Source organism: Rhinatrema bivittatum, chromosome 2 (assembly GCF_901001135.1).
Source record: "Rhinatrema bivittatum chromosome 2, aRhiBiv1.1, whole genome shotgun sequence".
Taxonomy (NCBI): Eukaryota; Metazoa; Chordata; class Amphibia; order Gymnophiona; family Rhinatrematidae; genus Rhinatrema; species Rhinatrema bivittatum.
In genome coordinates, this window is record NC_042616.1 from 814,111,203 (window position 1) to 814,128,307 (window position 17,105).

Consider the following 17,105-nt stretch of genomic DNA (forward strand, 5'->3'; position numbering starts at 1 on the left):
GTTTTCTAAACCGCGCGGAGAGAAGCGCGCGTGCGGAGACGGAGAGGCACGCTGGCGCGCACGCCTGCCGAGTTTTCTGAACCGCGCGGAGAGGGAGAGGGACGCTGGTGCGCACGCCTGCCGAATTTTCTAAACCGTGCGGAGAGAGGCGCGAGTGCGGAGGCGGAGAGGGACGCTGGTGCGCACGCCTGCCGAGTTTTCTAAACCGCGCGGAGAGAGGCGCGCGTGCAGAGACGGAGAGGGACGCTGGTGCGCACGCCTGCCGGGTTTTCTAAACCGCGCGGAGACGGAGAGGGACGCTGGCGCGCACGCCTGCCGAGTTTTCTAAACCGCGCGGAGAGAGGCGCGCCTGCGGAGACGGAGAGGGACGCTGGCGCGCACGCCTGCCGAGTTTTCTAAACCGCGCGGAGAGAGGCGCGCGTGCGGAGACGGAGAGGCATGCTGGCGCGCACGCCTGCCGAGTTTTCTAAACCGCGCGGAGAGAGGCGCGCCTGCGGAGACGGAGAGGGACGCTGGCGCGCACGCCTGCCGAGTTTTCTAAACCGCGCGGAGAGGGAGAGGGACGCTGGCGCGCACGCCTGCCGAGTTTTCTAAACCGCGTGGAGAGAGGCGCGCGTGCGGAGGCGGAGAGGGACGCTGGCGCGCACGCCTGCCGAGTTTTCTAAACCGCGCGGAGAGAGGCGCGCGTGCGGAGACGGAGAGGCACGCTGGCGCGCACGCCTGCCGAGTTTTCTAAACCGCGCGGAGAGAGGCGCGCCTGCGGAGACGGAGAGGGACGCTGGCGCGCACGCCTGCCGAGTTTTCTAAACCGCGCGGAGACGGAGAGGGACGCTGGTGCGCACGCCTGCCGAGTTTTCTAAACCGCGCGGAGAGAGGCGCGCGTGCGGAGACGGAGAGGGACGCTGGCGCGCACGCCTGCCGAGTTTTCTAAACCGCGCGGAGACGGAGAGGGACGCTGGTGCGCACGCCTGCCGAGTTTTCTAAACCGCGCGGAGAGAGGCGCGCCTGCGGAGACGGAGAGGGACGCTGGTGCGCACGCCTGCCGAGTTTTCTAAATCGGTTGCCAGAGGCCGTCATCCAAACTCCCCATTTCATTTTCCAGTTCAGCCTGCAACAAGTATTAGCAGGGAGCTGGCCCGCCCCCTGTGCCTCCTGTGAGCCAGACTTGGGCAGGTTTGTCTGCTCCCAGGGCTCTGGGCGGAGCAGGCGCTGGGCGGGAGCAAAGAGCTGGGAGTCTGCAGTGAGGCTCCTCAGCACCGCACTCCTTCACCTGGGTGTGCGCGCAGCCCTCTGGAGCATGGCAGGGGGCTCCGGGGTACCGTGCGTGGGTCTGAACGGGCGCCGGGCCCGCTAGGATATCCCGGGAGTCCAGAGGAGGACAAGTCAGGACAGGGGGGGGGGGGGGCGCTCTGCCGGCAGCATGAATGCCTCTAACAGGAAAGCCAGGAAGGGGAAGCGGCAGGCGAGCCCGGCGGCCGCCCGGAGGGGGTCCCTGACGGAGCCGCCTGACAGGGTGCTGATGGTATGCGAGGAGGTGCCTGCGCAGATGGACTCCAGGACCCGGGAGGTGTCACAGTCGCTGCCCCGAGCTGGCCTGGCCACCTGGCTGAGCAGCCTGGAGAGAGAAGAGGAGGAGGTTACCACCTTCACCGGCTCCCTGTACTCCATCCGCTCCGCGCTGCAGCTGAAGGAAGTGTAGGCACGATCCTGGCCTCCTGCTGTCCGTCCTTCCTGCCTCCTGTCCATCCTTCCTGCCTGCCGTCTGTCCTTCCAGTCTTTTTACTGCTTTCCTGCTTTACTTTCTGTCCATCCTTTTCATCAGTCGTTCTGTTCTTCCACGCTCCCTGCTTTTCCGCTGCCTTCCCTCTTCCAGGCTGCTTGGGGCGGGGTGAGAGGTTCTGTCTTGATCCGGGCAGAGCCTGGGCAGGCAGTGTTCTGCCTTCCCTCTGCCACCCTAAGAGTCCTCTCTTAGGCACAGGTCCGGGCACACATCCCACTGAGCGCCAGGCCAAGCCCTGACAACTCCGGTCATTTGTGGCCAGCCTGCTACAAGCAGGGAAGGAGCACAGGGTCTGTCACGGCCAGCATCCCGCTTTCTAGCGGCCAAGAAGGCCCAGCACTGAGCCTCGTGGCTCACACTTTTATCCCAGGGAAGGGTGGTGGTGTCGGCAGCTCTCACAGCCCAGGTTGCCACTTCCTTGAGCTTGGCTAACAGGGAGCAGAGCCACCTGTGTGTGTGTTTCTGAAATTGTCTTGTAAATGGAAGGGGTCCTTTTGAAAAGCAAACCCACCCGCGTTTGAAAATGAATGAGGAGGGTCTGTGCAGGTGAAATTGTTTCGTGTAGACGTTTACATGCGCCTCGCAGAAGTCGGTCTTGGCTTTTACCGTGCGTGGTTTTTTTTTTCTTTGAAAAACCACGGGGTGAATTTTCAGACTGGAAACTTTGCACGTAAGATGCACAAGCAGTCATTTGCAAAAGCCTGAAGTGCGCCTATTCATGCAGGGTCGCAGGGAAACGTTAAAGGGGAAAAAGTGACGGCTTAGGGTGTTCGGAAGTGCGCCTGCGTTGCTAATTTTGTTAAGTGGCGAGCACACGTACATTACCAAACGTGTCCTAGGCTTTTGCACCTGCTTATCAAGTCATGCAATTGAAATGGCATTCGTCTTTTGTTTGTAGTTTTTGGGTGGAAGTTTAGGGTGAAGGGCTGGAGGGACTGGAGGAACTGGTGGAGGTGATGATTCTAAATATGCCTGTGAAGTGATGGTTATTACATGCGTGATGTTACAGAATTACTCGCGTGAAATACGTTTATGGAATAGGCAGGGAAAGGATGCGCTTCCCTGCCTTTCAAACACGTGCTTACGGACACGTACATATGTGTTTCCAGGGCAGAGCCGTGCGCCGGGAGCCACACGGTTTATAAAATGCTGCTGTAACTTTACAGTGCATGCGCGGCCAGTCACCCAAGCATTTTCAAACTGAGAGGACGCGTGTAAGTTTGCTTTGAAAATTGGTAGTAAAGTTTGCAGTGCACACGTGGGAGTTATAAAATCACCCTCTTAGTACATTTAATACTGTGCATGGAAGCCTGAACCTGGGGTCCTGGATTCTGGCATCTTCTTAGTAAAACACAGGAAACCAGCGCCTTGTCCCCTGCAGCTGCTGCTCAGTTCCTCCTCACTTGACTTCAAAGTCTCTCTGTTTCCATTCAGTCAGACAGGATGATGCTGCCGGCCGCCTCTTAGCACGTTAATAGCGTTAGCAAAGCAAAGCTACCAGCCAACATGTGCAGTGACGTTCTTATACAGTAAGATGCAACAACTCCAGTATGCGAACTTTTACATACACGACGCCTGGACGATGATCAGAACACCATCTTACATGCGTAGACACGTTTCTCCATGCAGGAAATGCCCAGAAAATTCCTCTCTTTATGTCCTGTGAGAAAATCATTTTTATTCTACTTTATCTCCGGTTAAGGTTATTGAGAAACAGTTTTGACGGGATATCGGAAGTTCACTCTCGGAAACAAAATTGATCCTTAAATGTCCCTAAAAGTTAGCACAAATGTATTTTTTGGGCGAGTGCGACTGAGAAAATATCCAACAGACTTGAGCAAATTATATGGCGAGAGATGAGGGATTTTTCTGTGCTAGAGAGAGCACTGGAATGGTTCTCTTTCTGATTTGTCTCCTGCAGTGATGCTCTGCAGAACATTGTATATGTGAGGGGCCGAGACTCTGGTCTGTACACTCCAAAGCTGCTGCTGGTTTAGGAGGGAGATATGGTGGCAGAGGAGGGGATGGGACGGGCAGGGGTTGTTGAGATTTTACTGCTAGGAAACCAGCTGAATAAAGTAGCAGTGTGGTGTGATAATGAGATTAGTTAATCACAGAATCTCCGCTATCTGAGAGAGAGGAAAGAAGAAGTCTATTTAGAAAAAAATAGTCACATCAGCAAAGGAAGGCAGGCGAGATCTGCTCATTAAAGGACAGAACAAGTCGGGAGAATGTGTCCTTTTCCTGGGTTCTAATCCCAGCTCTGTCACTGACTGTGTGATGCTGGGAAAGTTGCTTTATCTCCTTGTGTCTCAGTTCTAATCCCAGCTCTGTCACAAAAGCTGTCTGACTTCTGGCGAGTCCCGTTCTCTCTCTCTCTCTCTCTCTGCCTCAGTTCTAATCCCAGCTCTGTCGCTAACTTTCTGCCTGACCCCGGGGGAGTTACTTTGCCTCCCTGTTTCTCAGTTCCAATCCCAGAAAAGCACGAGCTCCTTTGTCAGTCCACCGCTGACTGCAGTATTGGGTTCCAAGCACACACAGAAACAACCAGATATGTCTCTTTAAGGGCTGTGGGCCTGGTTAGGGGGAGGAGAGAACTGCTTTACAGATTACTAGAGTATTTCTCATTCTGGGTCACCTGATACACCAGCAAAGACGAGGACACACCTGAGCCGCTCTATTCACAGAACACAAAAGAATCCTAAACACTAGGGTATCCAGAGGTATTCACTGACTCAGCTCCTGAAAAAGTAACCACTGGGCTTAGAGCCTAATCACTGATTGGGAGAATAACTCTGAGACCTGGGCACCGATCCCCAGCTGGCTGAGCCCCGGAACAGTAACTACAAGACTGGAAAACCCCCCTGTAAGAGAGGGCTGAGTTCTAATCCCCGAACAGTAGTGTTTCCCCTCCTCCAGCACCCCAAAGTTGTTCATTGTGGATTCTGCCTGTATAGGTCCTTCCTTTTGTATCACATTCTCGCCACTCTGCTGTCTCTCAGTCTCCTGACCATTCCTTCTCTTGTCTCCTTAGGCCACTTCTCATTGATATGAACAAAGTCTATCGCCAAACCAACCTGGAAAACCTGGACCAAGCCTTCGGTGTGGCAGAACGGGATCTGGGGGTCACACGCCTACTGGATCCTGAAGGTAATATTGAGATAGTTTGAATTCCAGTGAATAAAGTATAGGGATGGGGAGCACTGAGGGCCCAGGAATATTCGGTGCTTATGAACCAGAGCCAACAGAGCAGACATTGCAGCCTCACTGGATGCTCTTTCCTGTAGGATTATTCTGTTCTTATTTATGTAAAAGTTTTTATATTCCACCTATCACAACCAAAATAGTCATAAACAGATCACAGAGCAACATAAACATGAATCAGTTACCTGCAACGATTAATATAAATGATTACAGTATATCCATCTTATGTTAAAATAAAATTAAATTACAGTTCAAAATCCATCGGGAGCTTCTCAAAATAACCAAGCTTTTAGGTGTTTACAGAACGCTCAAAGCCATAAAACAGGGGCACTTACAGAGAACAGGTACCTATGGGCCTCTTGGAGGCAAACATTTCGACTGGAAGGAACCACTGAAAGGTGCTTATCCAAAGAGTTGCCAGCCGGTTCCGTATTTTCAGGATGGGTCGATCCAGTCCTGGTTTTACTCCCCTGCACGCGAGTACTTACAGCCTTGATTTTCTGAGGGAATGCTAATAGGTAAATCAGAATGAGTCCCAGCATGCAATGGGCTAAAACCAGGAACGGATCAACCTGTCCTGAAAATCTGGAGCCGATTGGCAACCCTATAACTAGGGCAATAACTCAGTAAAGCATTCAGCGGATAAGGAGGGCCTATGACCTTTCAAAGCATTGACCGTCAATTTATCACTTTAAACACGATTCTCTGGGCTACTGACAACCAATGCAGCTGCTGTAAAATCAGAATATAGGATCTCTTCAGCTACATGGGATGACAGGTCCTAGCACAGCATTTTGCAGCAGATGCCAAACTCTCCACTGGCAGTTGGGAAGTCCAATATGTATAGAGCATTACATAATCAACTGTAGTTAAAATGAACACTTGGACAATACTCCAAAATCGTCCCTCGATAAAATGTTTTAACTGCCTGACCAGATGCAATTTTTAAAAAAAGCCAATCGTAAGACTGCATCGAGGGTCCATTAGAATTCCTAAATTTCTCACAACTTGCCCATTTACCTGCAGCTTGGGCCCAAGCCAGACTCTGGTAAAGAACGCTCAGTCCAGAGAAACTTGCTTTTAGATGGATTTCACATGAGCCCATTCTGTCTAAACCCAACAGTCCACTGCTTTCCGAGGTGCTAACAAATAGGACAGAGAGGAATCCACATTCTTGGCGAGAGGACGAAACTAGCTGTACATCACCGGCATGTATTTTGAAAGTATTTCCAAAGTTCTCAATTAAATGACATAACGGTTGTAGATAAATCTGAAACAGCGCCAGAGTGCTGAGCCCTGGCACACATCTGACATAATAACCATTCATGCTGATTGATCCTTATGCACTTGCCGTTGACGATTTCTTAAAATCAAAGTAAGCCATCTATGCCCTCTGTTTGCACACTGCTTTCTATGGGAATGACCCTGTCCCTGCAAAAACTGCTTCCCGTAGCAATTCCCCATTACTGTTTGCTATTTCCCATGTGGGTGTCCCGACACCGCAAGCTGCAATTACCCTGTCACTCCACACTGCTTCTCGTGTGGTTATCCTGTTACTGGTGCCACCACCTTGTCGCCTTATGCTGCCTCTTGTGGGGTTACCCTGTCATTGTGCACTGTTTCCCATGGAATTGTCCTATCAATGTGCACTGCTTCCCAGGGCCATCCTTGGGAGGGGAGAAAGGATGGCAGATAGAGGCAGCCACCTTGGGACCTACCCTTTGCAGGGCCCTCTGCCGCCATTTGTCTTCCACCCCACAACACTGTAATTTTCTGTCATTTTGGGGTTGGAATCCTGCACACTCCAGGGCCTTGCATTGCAGGGTCCCACTGTGTTTGATTTGCACCAGGCCCCATACCCTCCTAAAGTCAGTCTTGCTGCATCCCTGCCACTGCACACTGATTCTCTTGGGATTACTTTGTCACTGCACACTGCTTCCCATAGAATTACCCTGTCCTTGCTGGCTGATTCCTGTGTAATTGTCCTATCATTGTGCACCCTTTCACTGCTTGCTGTATCCCAGGGAAAGCACCTGTTTCCTAGCATGTAGCCAGATAGACTCAGGACCAATGGGTTATGCTCCCCTGCCAGCAGATGGAGACGGAGTCAGGTTTCAAAGCTGACCTCACCCTACATACATCCCTGCAGTGACCCCAGCCCTTCAGTATTTCTCCGTCTCCAGCAGATGGTGGACGTACCTCTCCCTTTGGGGATTGTTGTACTTTTTGGAAGGAGAAATTCTACATTTAAATTGGTGGGAAAATTGAGCCCCACGCTCCTGCAGTGATACCTAAAGGTCCCTCTCCCAGTTGAGAATTCTTGAGGTGATTTCCGAGATCCGTCAGAAGTGTGCCTTGGTCCGGTAGCTGGTTCCCGGCGTGGACTTTGCTGCTTAAGCAGCTGAAAGGCAGCAGGTGCAGGAAGCTAAGCATGGCGGTGATTGCCAATGCCTTTTCCCCCTAACAGCTCAAGATCATCTATGTACTCTGCCTGTAAGCACTTAGCCCAGGTAAGTAAAAAAATAAAAGAGAGAGGATGATTTACCTTCCGATTCAGAGACATACCGACATCATTCCCGATCCCGTTGGGGGAAGGGAAGTGGGCTTCCGAGCAGGTTAAGCGCGCCCCCCCCCCTCTCCGATGGACTAGGCCCTGCTGTAGGCTTGGTCGGCACACCACATGGTAGTCCGCGGTGGCACCATCTTGCCATCTTTGTGCGTGCCCTTTTGCCCTCCATAAAACGTATGCATAACGTCATGCACGTACATACACGCACAATGTACTAAGCACAGAATACAGGTAAAGCCAAGCAACTGGCTGTGTGTACATCTTGCTGCATCCCGCCTAGGCACCCGAAATCTGTGTGCATAAAATTTTAAGTGCGAGCCGACAGAAAGCACAGTCACCGCCACTAATGGCTCTGGCGGCAAGAAACATAAGCGTCTTTCTCTCGCATTGCTTGTCATATTAGGCCTTCACATTCTGACCTGGATTCCAGCTTATGTCGGCACTGTGAGGAAGCCCAGTGAGAGTTGGCCTCCCTGGACTTTGCTAAGCCCAGCTTTTCCCATTCAGCCACAGCCTTAACTGGAAGTACCCGGATCTGAGTACCCCTGAGGCTGGGTCATCCATGGGAGAGGAAATTCAGTGACATCTACCCCAGTACCTCTTGGGCTAGGCATTGGATCCAACTGCCTTCTTATGGGTGGAATTTTTCCAGGGCCTTAAAGCCTTCGTACAAGCGCAGTCTGCTACCTCACTTGCCCCTGTCTAGATGGAACCGCAACCAGAAGATAAGAGAAAGCAGTTACAGTGCCCCTCGCCTATGAGGGGTCAATCCAGGGGCTCCCAATGCTTTCGCCCCTACACAAGCTCAACATTTCAGAGGTCTTAGTCCTTTCGTAGTAGACAGCACAAGAGAGGGGCAAGCTCGGGTTCATATTCATCCCACCAATGAAATTTTGCCGACCCATCCTTGGAACAAGGAGCTAGGGAGGTCGACTGTCCCTCTTCTATCAGCGGTGGGTCGAGATCACATCAGACAAATGGGTACAGGAGGTCATAGGAGAAGGATCTGTGCTGGAATTTCACAGCACTCCTCAGGACATATCCATGATGTATCCTTGCCACTCCCAGCACAAGAAGCAGGTAGTGGAGACTACCCTATTAAGGCTCCTCAGGATGAGGGCTATAATCCCAGTACCTGCACCTCAGGAAACTAGGGGCGTTATTTCATCTATTTCATCATACCCAAGAAGGAAGATTCCTTTCGCCCCATCCTGGACATCAAGAGCATCAACCGACATCTACGAGTGAATCATTTTCGCATGGAAACCCTACGCTCCATGATAATGGCCGTACAATCGGGAGAGATCTTAACTTCCCTGGACCTATCTGAGGCCTACCTCCACATTACAGTCCATCAAGAGCACCAACGTTTCCTACGCTTTGCAGTACTGGGTCGCCATTATTGTTTTTGGGCACTGCCCTTTGACCTAGCCATCGTCCCCAAGGGTGACCTCCTTGTTTCAGGAACTCAGCTGGGTTATAAACCTGGACAAAAGCAGTCTCAAGCCCTCCCAGTCCTTGGAATGTCTGGGAGTCCGGTCCGAACCAAGTAGGGCAAGGTCTTCCTTCCAACCATGCGGATAAGGAAGTTGGTGTCCCAAGTGCATCAATTGATAAGCAATATGCCCGATTGTGTGGAGCTATCTCCAAGTTCTCGGTTTCATGGCGGCAACCCTGGAAGTAGTGCCATGGGCAAGGGCACACATGCAACCACTTCAAAGCTCACTACTGTCACGTTGGAACCTGCAGTCTCAAGACTATTTGATTCGCGTCCACTTACCGATGGGAGTATGCTCTCAGTTCCAGTGGTGGCTGCATGAAGCTCATCTGAGCAGGGGTGTACCCCTTTCCTCCCCAAACTGGTTGGTCCTCACATCAGACACAGGCCTCTGGGGCTGGGAAGCTCACTGTCAGGAACTGACAGCCCAGGGACGTTGGACCGAGGAAGAGGCCCCCTGGAACATCAACTGCCTGGAAGCCTGGGCAGTCAGATTGGCGTGTTTATAATTCAGCCACAGACTGCAGGGTGAAGCGATCCGCATAATGTCGGACAAGGCAACGACAATAGACTACATCAATCGCCAGGGTGGAACCAAGAGCCAGCAGGTGTCACAGGAGATAGATCTCCTTATGGATCGGGTGGAAATATATCTACAGATGATCTCAACCTCCCACACCGCAATAAAAGGCAATGTCAGAGAAGACTTTCTAAGCAGGGAGAATCTGGTTCCAGGAGAGTGGTTGTTTGTTGTCTGCCAAAGCCTTTCAGCTGATAGTAGATCGCTGGGGTCTCCCGTCCATCGACCTGCTGACTGCATCCCACAATGTGAAGGTTTCCCGATTCTTCAGTCGCAGAACAGATCAGTGGTCCCTGAGGGTCGATGCTGTCGTTCAGACCTGGCCAGAAGAGCTGTTGTACGTCTTCCCTCTGTGGCCCCTCATGGGTAGGGTCATTTGCAGAATCAAGCACCACAGGGGATTAATCCTACTAGTTGCTCCAGATTGGCACAGTCCGTAGTATGCAGAGACTCTGGTGGAGACCCCCTGTGCCTCCCACCACACAGGGACCTGCTTCAGCAGAGACTATTCCTTCACAAGGTTCTGACTCAATTCTGTCTTATGGTCTGGCCTTATTAAGCTCTGTCTTATGGCTCACCCTATGAAGCAAGAATATTCTGCAGCAGTAATTGCCACCTTACTCCATGCTTGGAAGTTCTCTACATCCCTAGCATATGTGTGGGTCTGGAGAGTATTTGAGGCCTGGTGCGAGGAACGTGATGTCCCCTCTTGGGTGGTCAAAATCCCACTAATTCTGGAATTTTTGTAGGATGGCTTGAATAAAGGTTTGACCCTTAACTCCTTGAAGGTCCAGGTAGTGGAGCTCTTGTTTCAGGGGTGAGGTGAATGGAACCTGCCTTTTGGCTCATCCAGACGTGGTCCGTTTTCTGAAAGGGGTGAAGCACTTCCGGCCACCCCTACGGTGGTTGGTTCCCTTGTGGAATCTTAATCTAGTATTGGAATTTTTGGCAAAGCCCTCCTTTCAGCTACTGTGCAGTCTATCCTTTCGTTTATTAACCTTGAAAACGGTGTTCCTGGTGGCTATATGCTTGGCACATCGCATCTCTGAACTTCAGGCATTGCCATGTTGGGAACTGTTCCTCCGGGTGACAGCTTCGTACCGTTTCATTCTTCTTGCCTAAGGTAGTCTCGGAGTTTCATTTGAATCAGTCCATTTCATTGCCATCTCTACATAAGCACAAGGACGTGGAAGAATACCACCTTCTCCATCATTTGAATGTCAGTGGACTTCTGGTGCGGTATCTGGAAGTTTCAGAATTGATCTGAAAGACAGGATTGCCTGTTTGTCCTTCATGGTGGAAGGAAGCAGGGTGAACCAGCTTCGCGGGCTACCATAGCTCGCTGGATTAAGGAAGTGGTCACGGGAGCCTATGTGGAGGCAGGAAAGCCATTACCCCCTCAGGTTAAAGCTCATTCCCCTAAGGCTCAGGCAGTCTCATGAGCGGAAGCTAGAATGCTGTCTCCCGTCGACATCTGCCGAGTGGTGACATGGTCCTGCTTGCACACCTTCTCCAGGTTTTATCGCCTGTACGTTCAGGCCCAGGATGACACAGCTTTTACAATGGCGATGTTAACCGCACCGCAGGCAGCCTCCCGCCCCGATCGGGAATAGCTTTTGTAGATCTTATTGATCCTGAGTCCATCTGGCTACACGCTAGGAAATGGAGAAATTACTTGCCTGATAATTTCATTTTCCTTAGTTTAGACAGATGGACTCAGCATCCCGCCCACAGCTGCTCAAGGTTGGTGCCAAGGATTCACCTGTGGAGTAGATTTTGATTCCAAGAGATTACAGGTAAGCCGTCATGCAGTCCCTAGATCAGGGTATCTATATTCATACAGGGGTTCGGTGTTTTATGATTGGTTGAGTGCAGCTACGGTTATCCATTTTTAATCTGATTTTCAATCAAGTTGTTTTTGTTTCATTAGTATGTCCAAGGTGGCTTTTGAAGAAAATACTGAAGGGCTGAGGTCACTGTAGGGGGGTGTATGTAGAGTGACATCAGCTTTAAAACCTGACTCTGTCTCCATCTGCTGGCGGGTCCTTAGTCCATCTGTCTACACCAAGGAAAACAAAATGATCAGGTATGTAATTTCTCCATTACTGCGCACTGCTCCCCTTTGGAATACCATGTCATGGTTTGCTGCTCCCCATAGGATTATTCTGTCATCGTATGCTACAATTACTAAACATTTATATAGTGCTACAAGGTGTACCCAGTGTCGTGCATGCTGCTTCTCATGGAAAATCTGTCCTTGCTCATTGTATCCCTTGAGTCATGTGCTGCTTCTCAAGGAATTACCCTGCTACTATGTGCTCCTTCCCATAGGATTTATTTCATTTTCTTTATTTAAAATGTTTATACACCACAGTCTATTGTATAACTTGTAGCATGCTACTGCTACTACTACTACTATAACTACTACTAGTCCTAAACATTTCTATAGTACTACAAGGTGTACGCAGTTGGTGTGCATGCTGCTGCTTCTGGAAAACTCCTGTCACTGTTCATCGTATCCCATAGAATTACATGCTGCTTCTCATGCAATTATCCTCTCACTATGGGATTACCCTTTTTCTCTGTGACCAAGCAGGGCGAATTCAGTCACAGAAGTGGATGATGTCATCCTGCAGCACCGATAACGGAGCGGGCAGTCTCAGAACTCAGAGATACTTAGAGAGGGCTTTCCGAGCGTGCAGGCGGGCTCCTCTGCAGCCACCACTGCACGAGCCTCCTCAGTCATTTTTCTTCCCCTGAAAGAAAATAATGTTTGCTCTCTTTCTCTCTTGGCTGTGTACTGTATTTTTCATGTTTTTGCTTTATTTTTTTGTTTTATGTTTTCCTTTTATTGTATTTTCTTTCCCAATGTTATTTTTTTTAGTCTTCTTTAAAAAAAAAAAAAATTCTTCCTGTAGTTTTTTTTTTAACTTCTTTATCATGTCAGAGAAAAGTGCCAGAGCAAGTAAAAAAAACCCCAAAACCCCTTCAAACTATTTTCTAAGGGTAGGCACAAGATATCTAGTCTTGATCTTTGTGCATGATATGGCTGAAACTGCAGCATGAGGGAGAATGCCCCTCCCAAGCACTCCTGTTTTAACAGGCCGATGGAATAAACTGTGCCCAGCTCTCCAAACGGGTTTACCCGCGGTCGGGCACGCGTTTTCGGCGGACAAGACTAGCACCTGATGCAGCAAGGAGATTAGCATATCCAAACCGAGCGCCCTAACAAACGCAAACTCAGTTACACCCCGTGCATGCAAATTCCATTTAGAGGAGGACATTAACTATTACTGCCTGATGCAGGAAAGTGCTGGCCATCCAACGCACATTTTTCAGTGCGGGGAGCTTAACTCAAGCTATGGAGGTGGAGTAAAGTTAACTCGCAGACGAGAGCTCATGTGAAACATTACAAAATACGGTCCTCGGTATTGCCATAAATGTGTCCTCCTCCTTAGCATCTTCCTGGCTCTTGAGTTTACTGCTTATGGTGGCAAAAAAAGAAATGTATATTGATCTGATCAAAAGGAAGCTCATGTTTCTTATGACCGCACAACTTGGACACTCGTAGCGGTGGGTGCCTGAGATAAAAACTGCAGCACTTAGAGGAGAGGATCACCTTGCTGGTGGCTGGCAAGAATCAATAAGCACTGCTTGGAGACATTTTTAAAACTTAAAAGTATTGGGGAGAACTAAATTACTGGGGTATATTATTTAGCGTGTTCGTGTATTTTATTTTAAATAGGTAGTCAGAAAGGCAGGCTATGTTAGCCAAAAGATCTTCTTTCAAAAATTGGAAGAAGGATCCTTCAGAAGAAAATAGGATAAAGTGTTAAACAATTTGTTACAATTGGGGTCTCTATGTATAAGCTTGTAGTAGTTTTTAATGGTGTGAGTGAAGGTATGAGTGACTGAAGGGAAGTGTGGTGTGAAGTCCAAATGACACATTTTATGGTGTATGATACAGTTAAGCTTGGGAACTCTCTTATATGTATGTTTGTTGCAATATTGTTGAGAGTGTGTGTTGTGACTGCCCCTAGTTCTTTTGATTTCTTTCCAATGGAAAAGGTTTGACGATCGTGCATCATTAAAACCTTTCGGGTATCCGAAGGGCTGTATCATATCTGCCCTGTAGCTCTTCTTTTCCAGGGTGTACATATTCAGATCAAATCTGATCTTCCTAGCAGCTGTTTAGTTGATATAATTTAAGACATTTAAGCAGCATGATGTTATGTGCCTTATTGTGAACCGTTGTGATGGCATCTAGCTTAACGACGGTATAGAAAAGATGTTAAATAAATAAATAAATGTCCCCCATTGTGTTTGCCGCTCAGTATAAGCACCATTTCCCTGTACGTACCTGGATCAGTCCAGACAGTGGGTTATGTCCCCAATCCAGCAGATGGAGTCAGCACAAGCTTTGAGGGGGCGTCACCCTATATACCACTACCCCCTCTGCAGGAGTTCAGTATCTTCTGACTCCAGCAGATGCGAGTAGGGTATCCTGGGTTTCTCCCATTGAGATAGGATTTTCCCTGTGCTTTTCTTACTGATTTTCGACTTTGGCCTCTGCCTATTTGTTTTTTGCTTGGATCAAGTTGTTGTGTTTAAAAAAAAAAAAAAAAAAAAACTGAAAAAGTTTACACTTTTGGGGAGCTGGGTTTCCCTTACCCTCTGTGTCCTCTCTCTTGCCTGTGCTGCGTTTTGGACAGGGTAAGTTTGCATTTTGTGTTGTTTCTTTCTTTTGCAGCTCTCCAGTCCTCCGGTGCCGCGCAGGTGTCGGTGGTGCCGACCTCCCCGCGCTGATTTCCTTGCCGGCGGCCATTTTGCAGCTCCTCAGGGGCTGCTGTGGCAGGCAGGCAGTCCGTTTTCGGCGGGTTGTGCGGCCAGGAGGCCCCCCCGCGGCACTTGGAGCTTCCTCCGGCGGGCAGTGCAGGCCGATCGGGCCCCCCCGCGGCGCCGTTTTGCACTCCCTCGCGGCCCCCCCCGAGGCTAAAGGATTTGATTGAGGCTGTTCTTCACACGCGATCTCCATGCCGCGGCCGTCGCGCTGCTCAGCTGTGGCAGGCAGGCAGGCCGTTTTCGGCGGGTTGTGCGGCCAGGAGGCCCCCCCGCGGCACTTGGAGCTCCCTCCGGCGGGCAGTGCAGGCCGATCGGGCCCCCCCGCGGCGCCGGGGTTGTGTGGCCAGGAGGCCCCCCCGCGGCACTTGGAGCTTCCTCCGGCGGGCAGTGCAGGCCGATCGGGCCCCCCCGCGGCGCCGTTTTGCGCTCTCTCGCGGCCCCCCCCGAGGCTGAAGGATTTGATTGAGGCTGTTCTTCACACGCGATCTCCATGCCGCGGCCGTCGCGCTGCTCAGCCTGCGGGGAGCCGGGGCCCCGCATTTCTCGGGACGACACTTGCGCTCGGTGCCCCCCCGGGGGGGAGGGCACCTCGCAGTCCCTCGACAATTTTTATCTTCCTTTCCAGTTTGCCCGGGCAGCGTGGGCAGGCCCCTCCCCCATTCGTGGCGGGAACGGCGGCCATTTTGCATCCACAGCGCCCTGAGGGGTCTCAGGGAGCGCTGGAGGATAGGGAAGCGGTAGCGGCTTCTCTCCCAACCCTGGTACCGGAACCGGGTCCGCAGGGACAGGGTGCCACGGCCTCTCCTTCGGCCGGGGCCTCCTCGGGCAGGCCGGGGTTTTTTCCCCGGAATTTATTTTGCTTCTGCACAAGGCACATTTGCAGGGGTTGGACGCACCAGCAGGGCCTCCCCCGGCTAAGGTCCCTCGGACGGCGACTGCTTCTCAGGCCCCCCCCCCCCCCTCCTGACGGGCGTGGGGGCCCCCAAACACCCCCCCCCCCCCGGTCCCGGCCCGACCCCTCCCGGGGCCGGTGGGAGCGGCACCAGACCCGGGGGCTCCTGACCCTGATGATACGGACTGGGACCAGGCGGATTCCACGCCGGAGGGGAATGATCCGCGCACGCTTCGCCTCTGCCAGAGGGAAGAGCTGGACGACCTTATCCTGCTGATTCTCCAGGAGCTGGATCTCAACCCGCCGCCGGATCCGCCCGCGCCTGTAGCGCCTGCGGTCGTCACCTCGTCGAAGACGGGGGATCCGGTCCTAGCGGCTTCCCTGAAGGTCGAAAGGGCCATGGAAAAGTTGTATCCCTTGCCGGAAGATTTTCTGGACCTCTTTAGGGTACCAAAAGTGGACTCCGCGGTGTCGACGGTCACGAAGAGGACGACGATCCCAGTGACGGGAGGCGCGGCCCTGCGGGATACACAGGATCGCAAGTTGGAGGTTTTCCTCAAAAAGGTCTTCGAGCGGGCAAGCCTCCTCTGGGTGCAGCAACTTCTCACGTCCCAGGCCCTCCCTCCCGAGGAGGCCGCCCAGTCGGATAGGATGGAAGCCACGGTGGCGTACGGGGCGGATGCCTCGTACGATCTGTTTCGGGTGCTGGCGCGTTCCATGGTTTCGGTGGTGTCGGCCAGACGTTTGCTGTGGCTTCGCAACTGGGCGGCGGATACGTCCTCCAAGTCGAGTCTAGGCTCCCTGCCTTTCAGGGGTAAGTTCCTCTTCGGAGAGGATTTGGATCAAATCATCAAGCCCCTGGGGTAAAATGCGGTTCATCGTCTGCCGGAGGACAGATACCGGTCTTCTACCGGAACTACAGACCGACGGGCTCCAGGCCCTCCGCTCCCAGGTCTCAGCCCTGGTCGCGTTCCTTTCGCGGGCGCCGGCCCGCACGCTCCACCCCCGGGACGGGACTCCCCTCTCCCAAATCCTCGCAAGGATGCCAGGTCGCCCACTCCGTCGTCCCCAGGCTTGGGGGTCGGCGGGCATTATTCTACAAGGAGTGGGTGCACATCACCTCGGACCAGTGGGTCCTGGACACCATAGAACACAGCTACGCTTTGGAGTTTTGTCCGCGTTCCGCAGGGCCGGTTCATCTTCTCCACCTGCGGATCGGGTCCCGAGCGAAGGGCTGTGCAGTTAACACTGGACAGGCTCCGGGAGATAGGCACTATTGCGCCCGCGAGGTGGACTTGGGCCATTATTCGATTTACTTCGTGGTGCCAAAGAAGGACGGTTCCTACAGGCCCCTCCTGGATATCAAGGAAGTCAACAAGTCCCTCCGGGTGGTCCGGTTCCGCATGGAAACGCTGCGGTCGGTGATTGCGGCGGTGCATCGGGGGGGAGTTCCTCGCCCCCTGGGATCTGACGGAGGCATACCTGCACATTCCCATCCACCGGGAACATCATTGCCTTCTCAGGTTCAAGATTCTGGACCAGCATTTCCAATTTATAGCCCTCCCATTCGGGTTGGCGACGGCCCCGCGCACTTTTCCCAAGATCATGGTAGTGGTGGCGGCTGCCCTTCGGAAGGAGGGCACTCTAGGCCATCCATATCTGGACGATTGGCTCGTTCGAGCGAAGTCTTTCTGCCACGGCCAGAAGGCGGTGACCAGGGTAGTACAGTTCCGGCGGTCC

The 17,105-nt window shown here is 52.0% G+C and overlaps 1 protein-coding gene across 1 annotated transcript in view; it reads left to right on the top strand.

Moving 5' to 3' along the window:
- PLEC (plectin) overlaps positions 1-17,105 on the top strand; it is a 443,280-nt gene that overhangs the window by 240,711 nt on the left and 185,464 nt on the right. Inside the window, 1 exon segment of the mRNA XM_029592256.1 lies at positions 4,815-4,930. Within this exon segment, the coding sequence (XP_029448116.1) occupies positions 4,815-4,930 (116 nt within the window).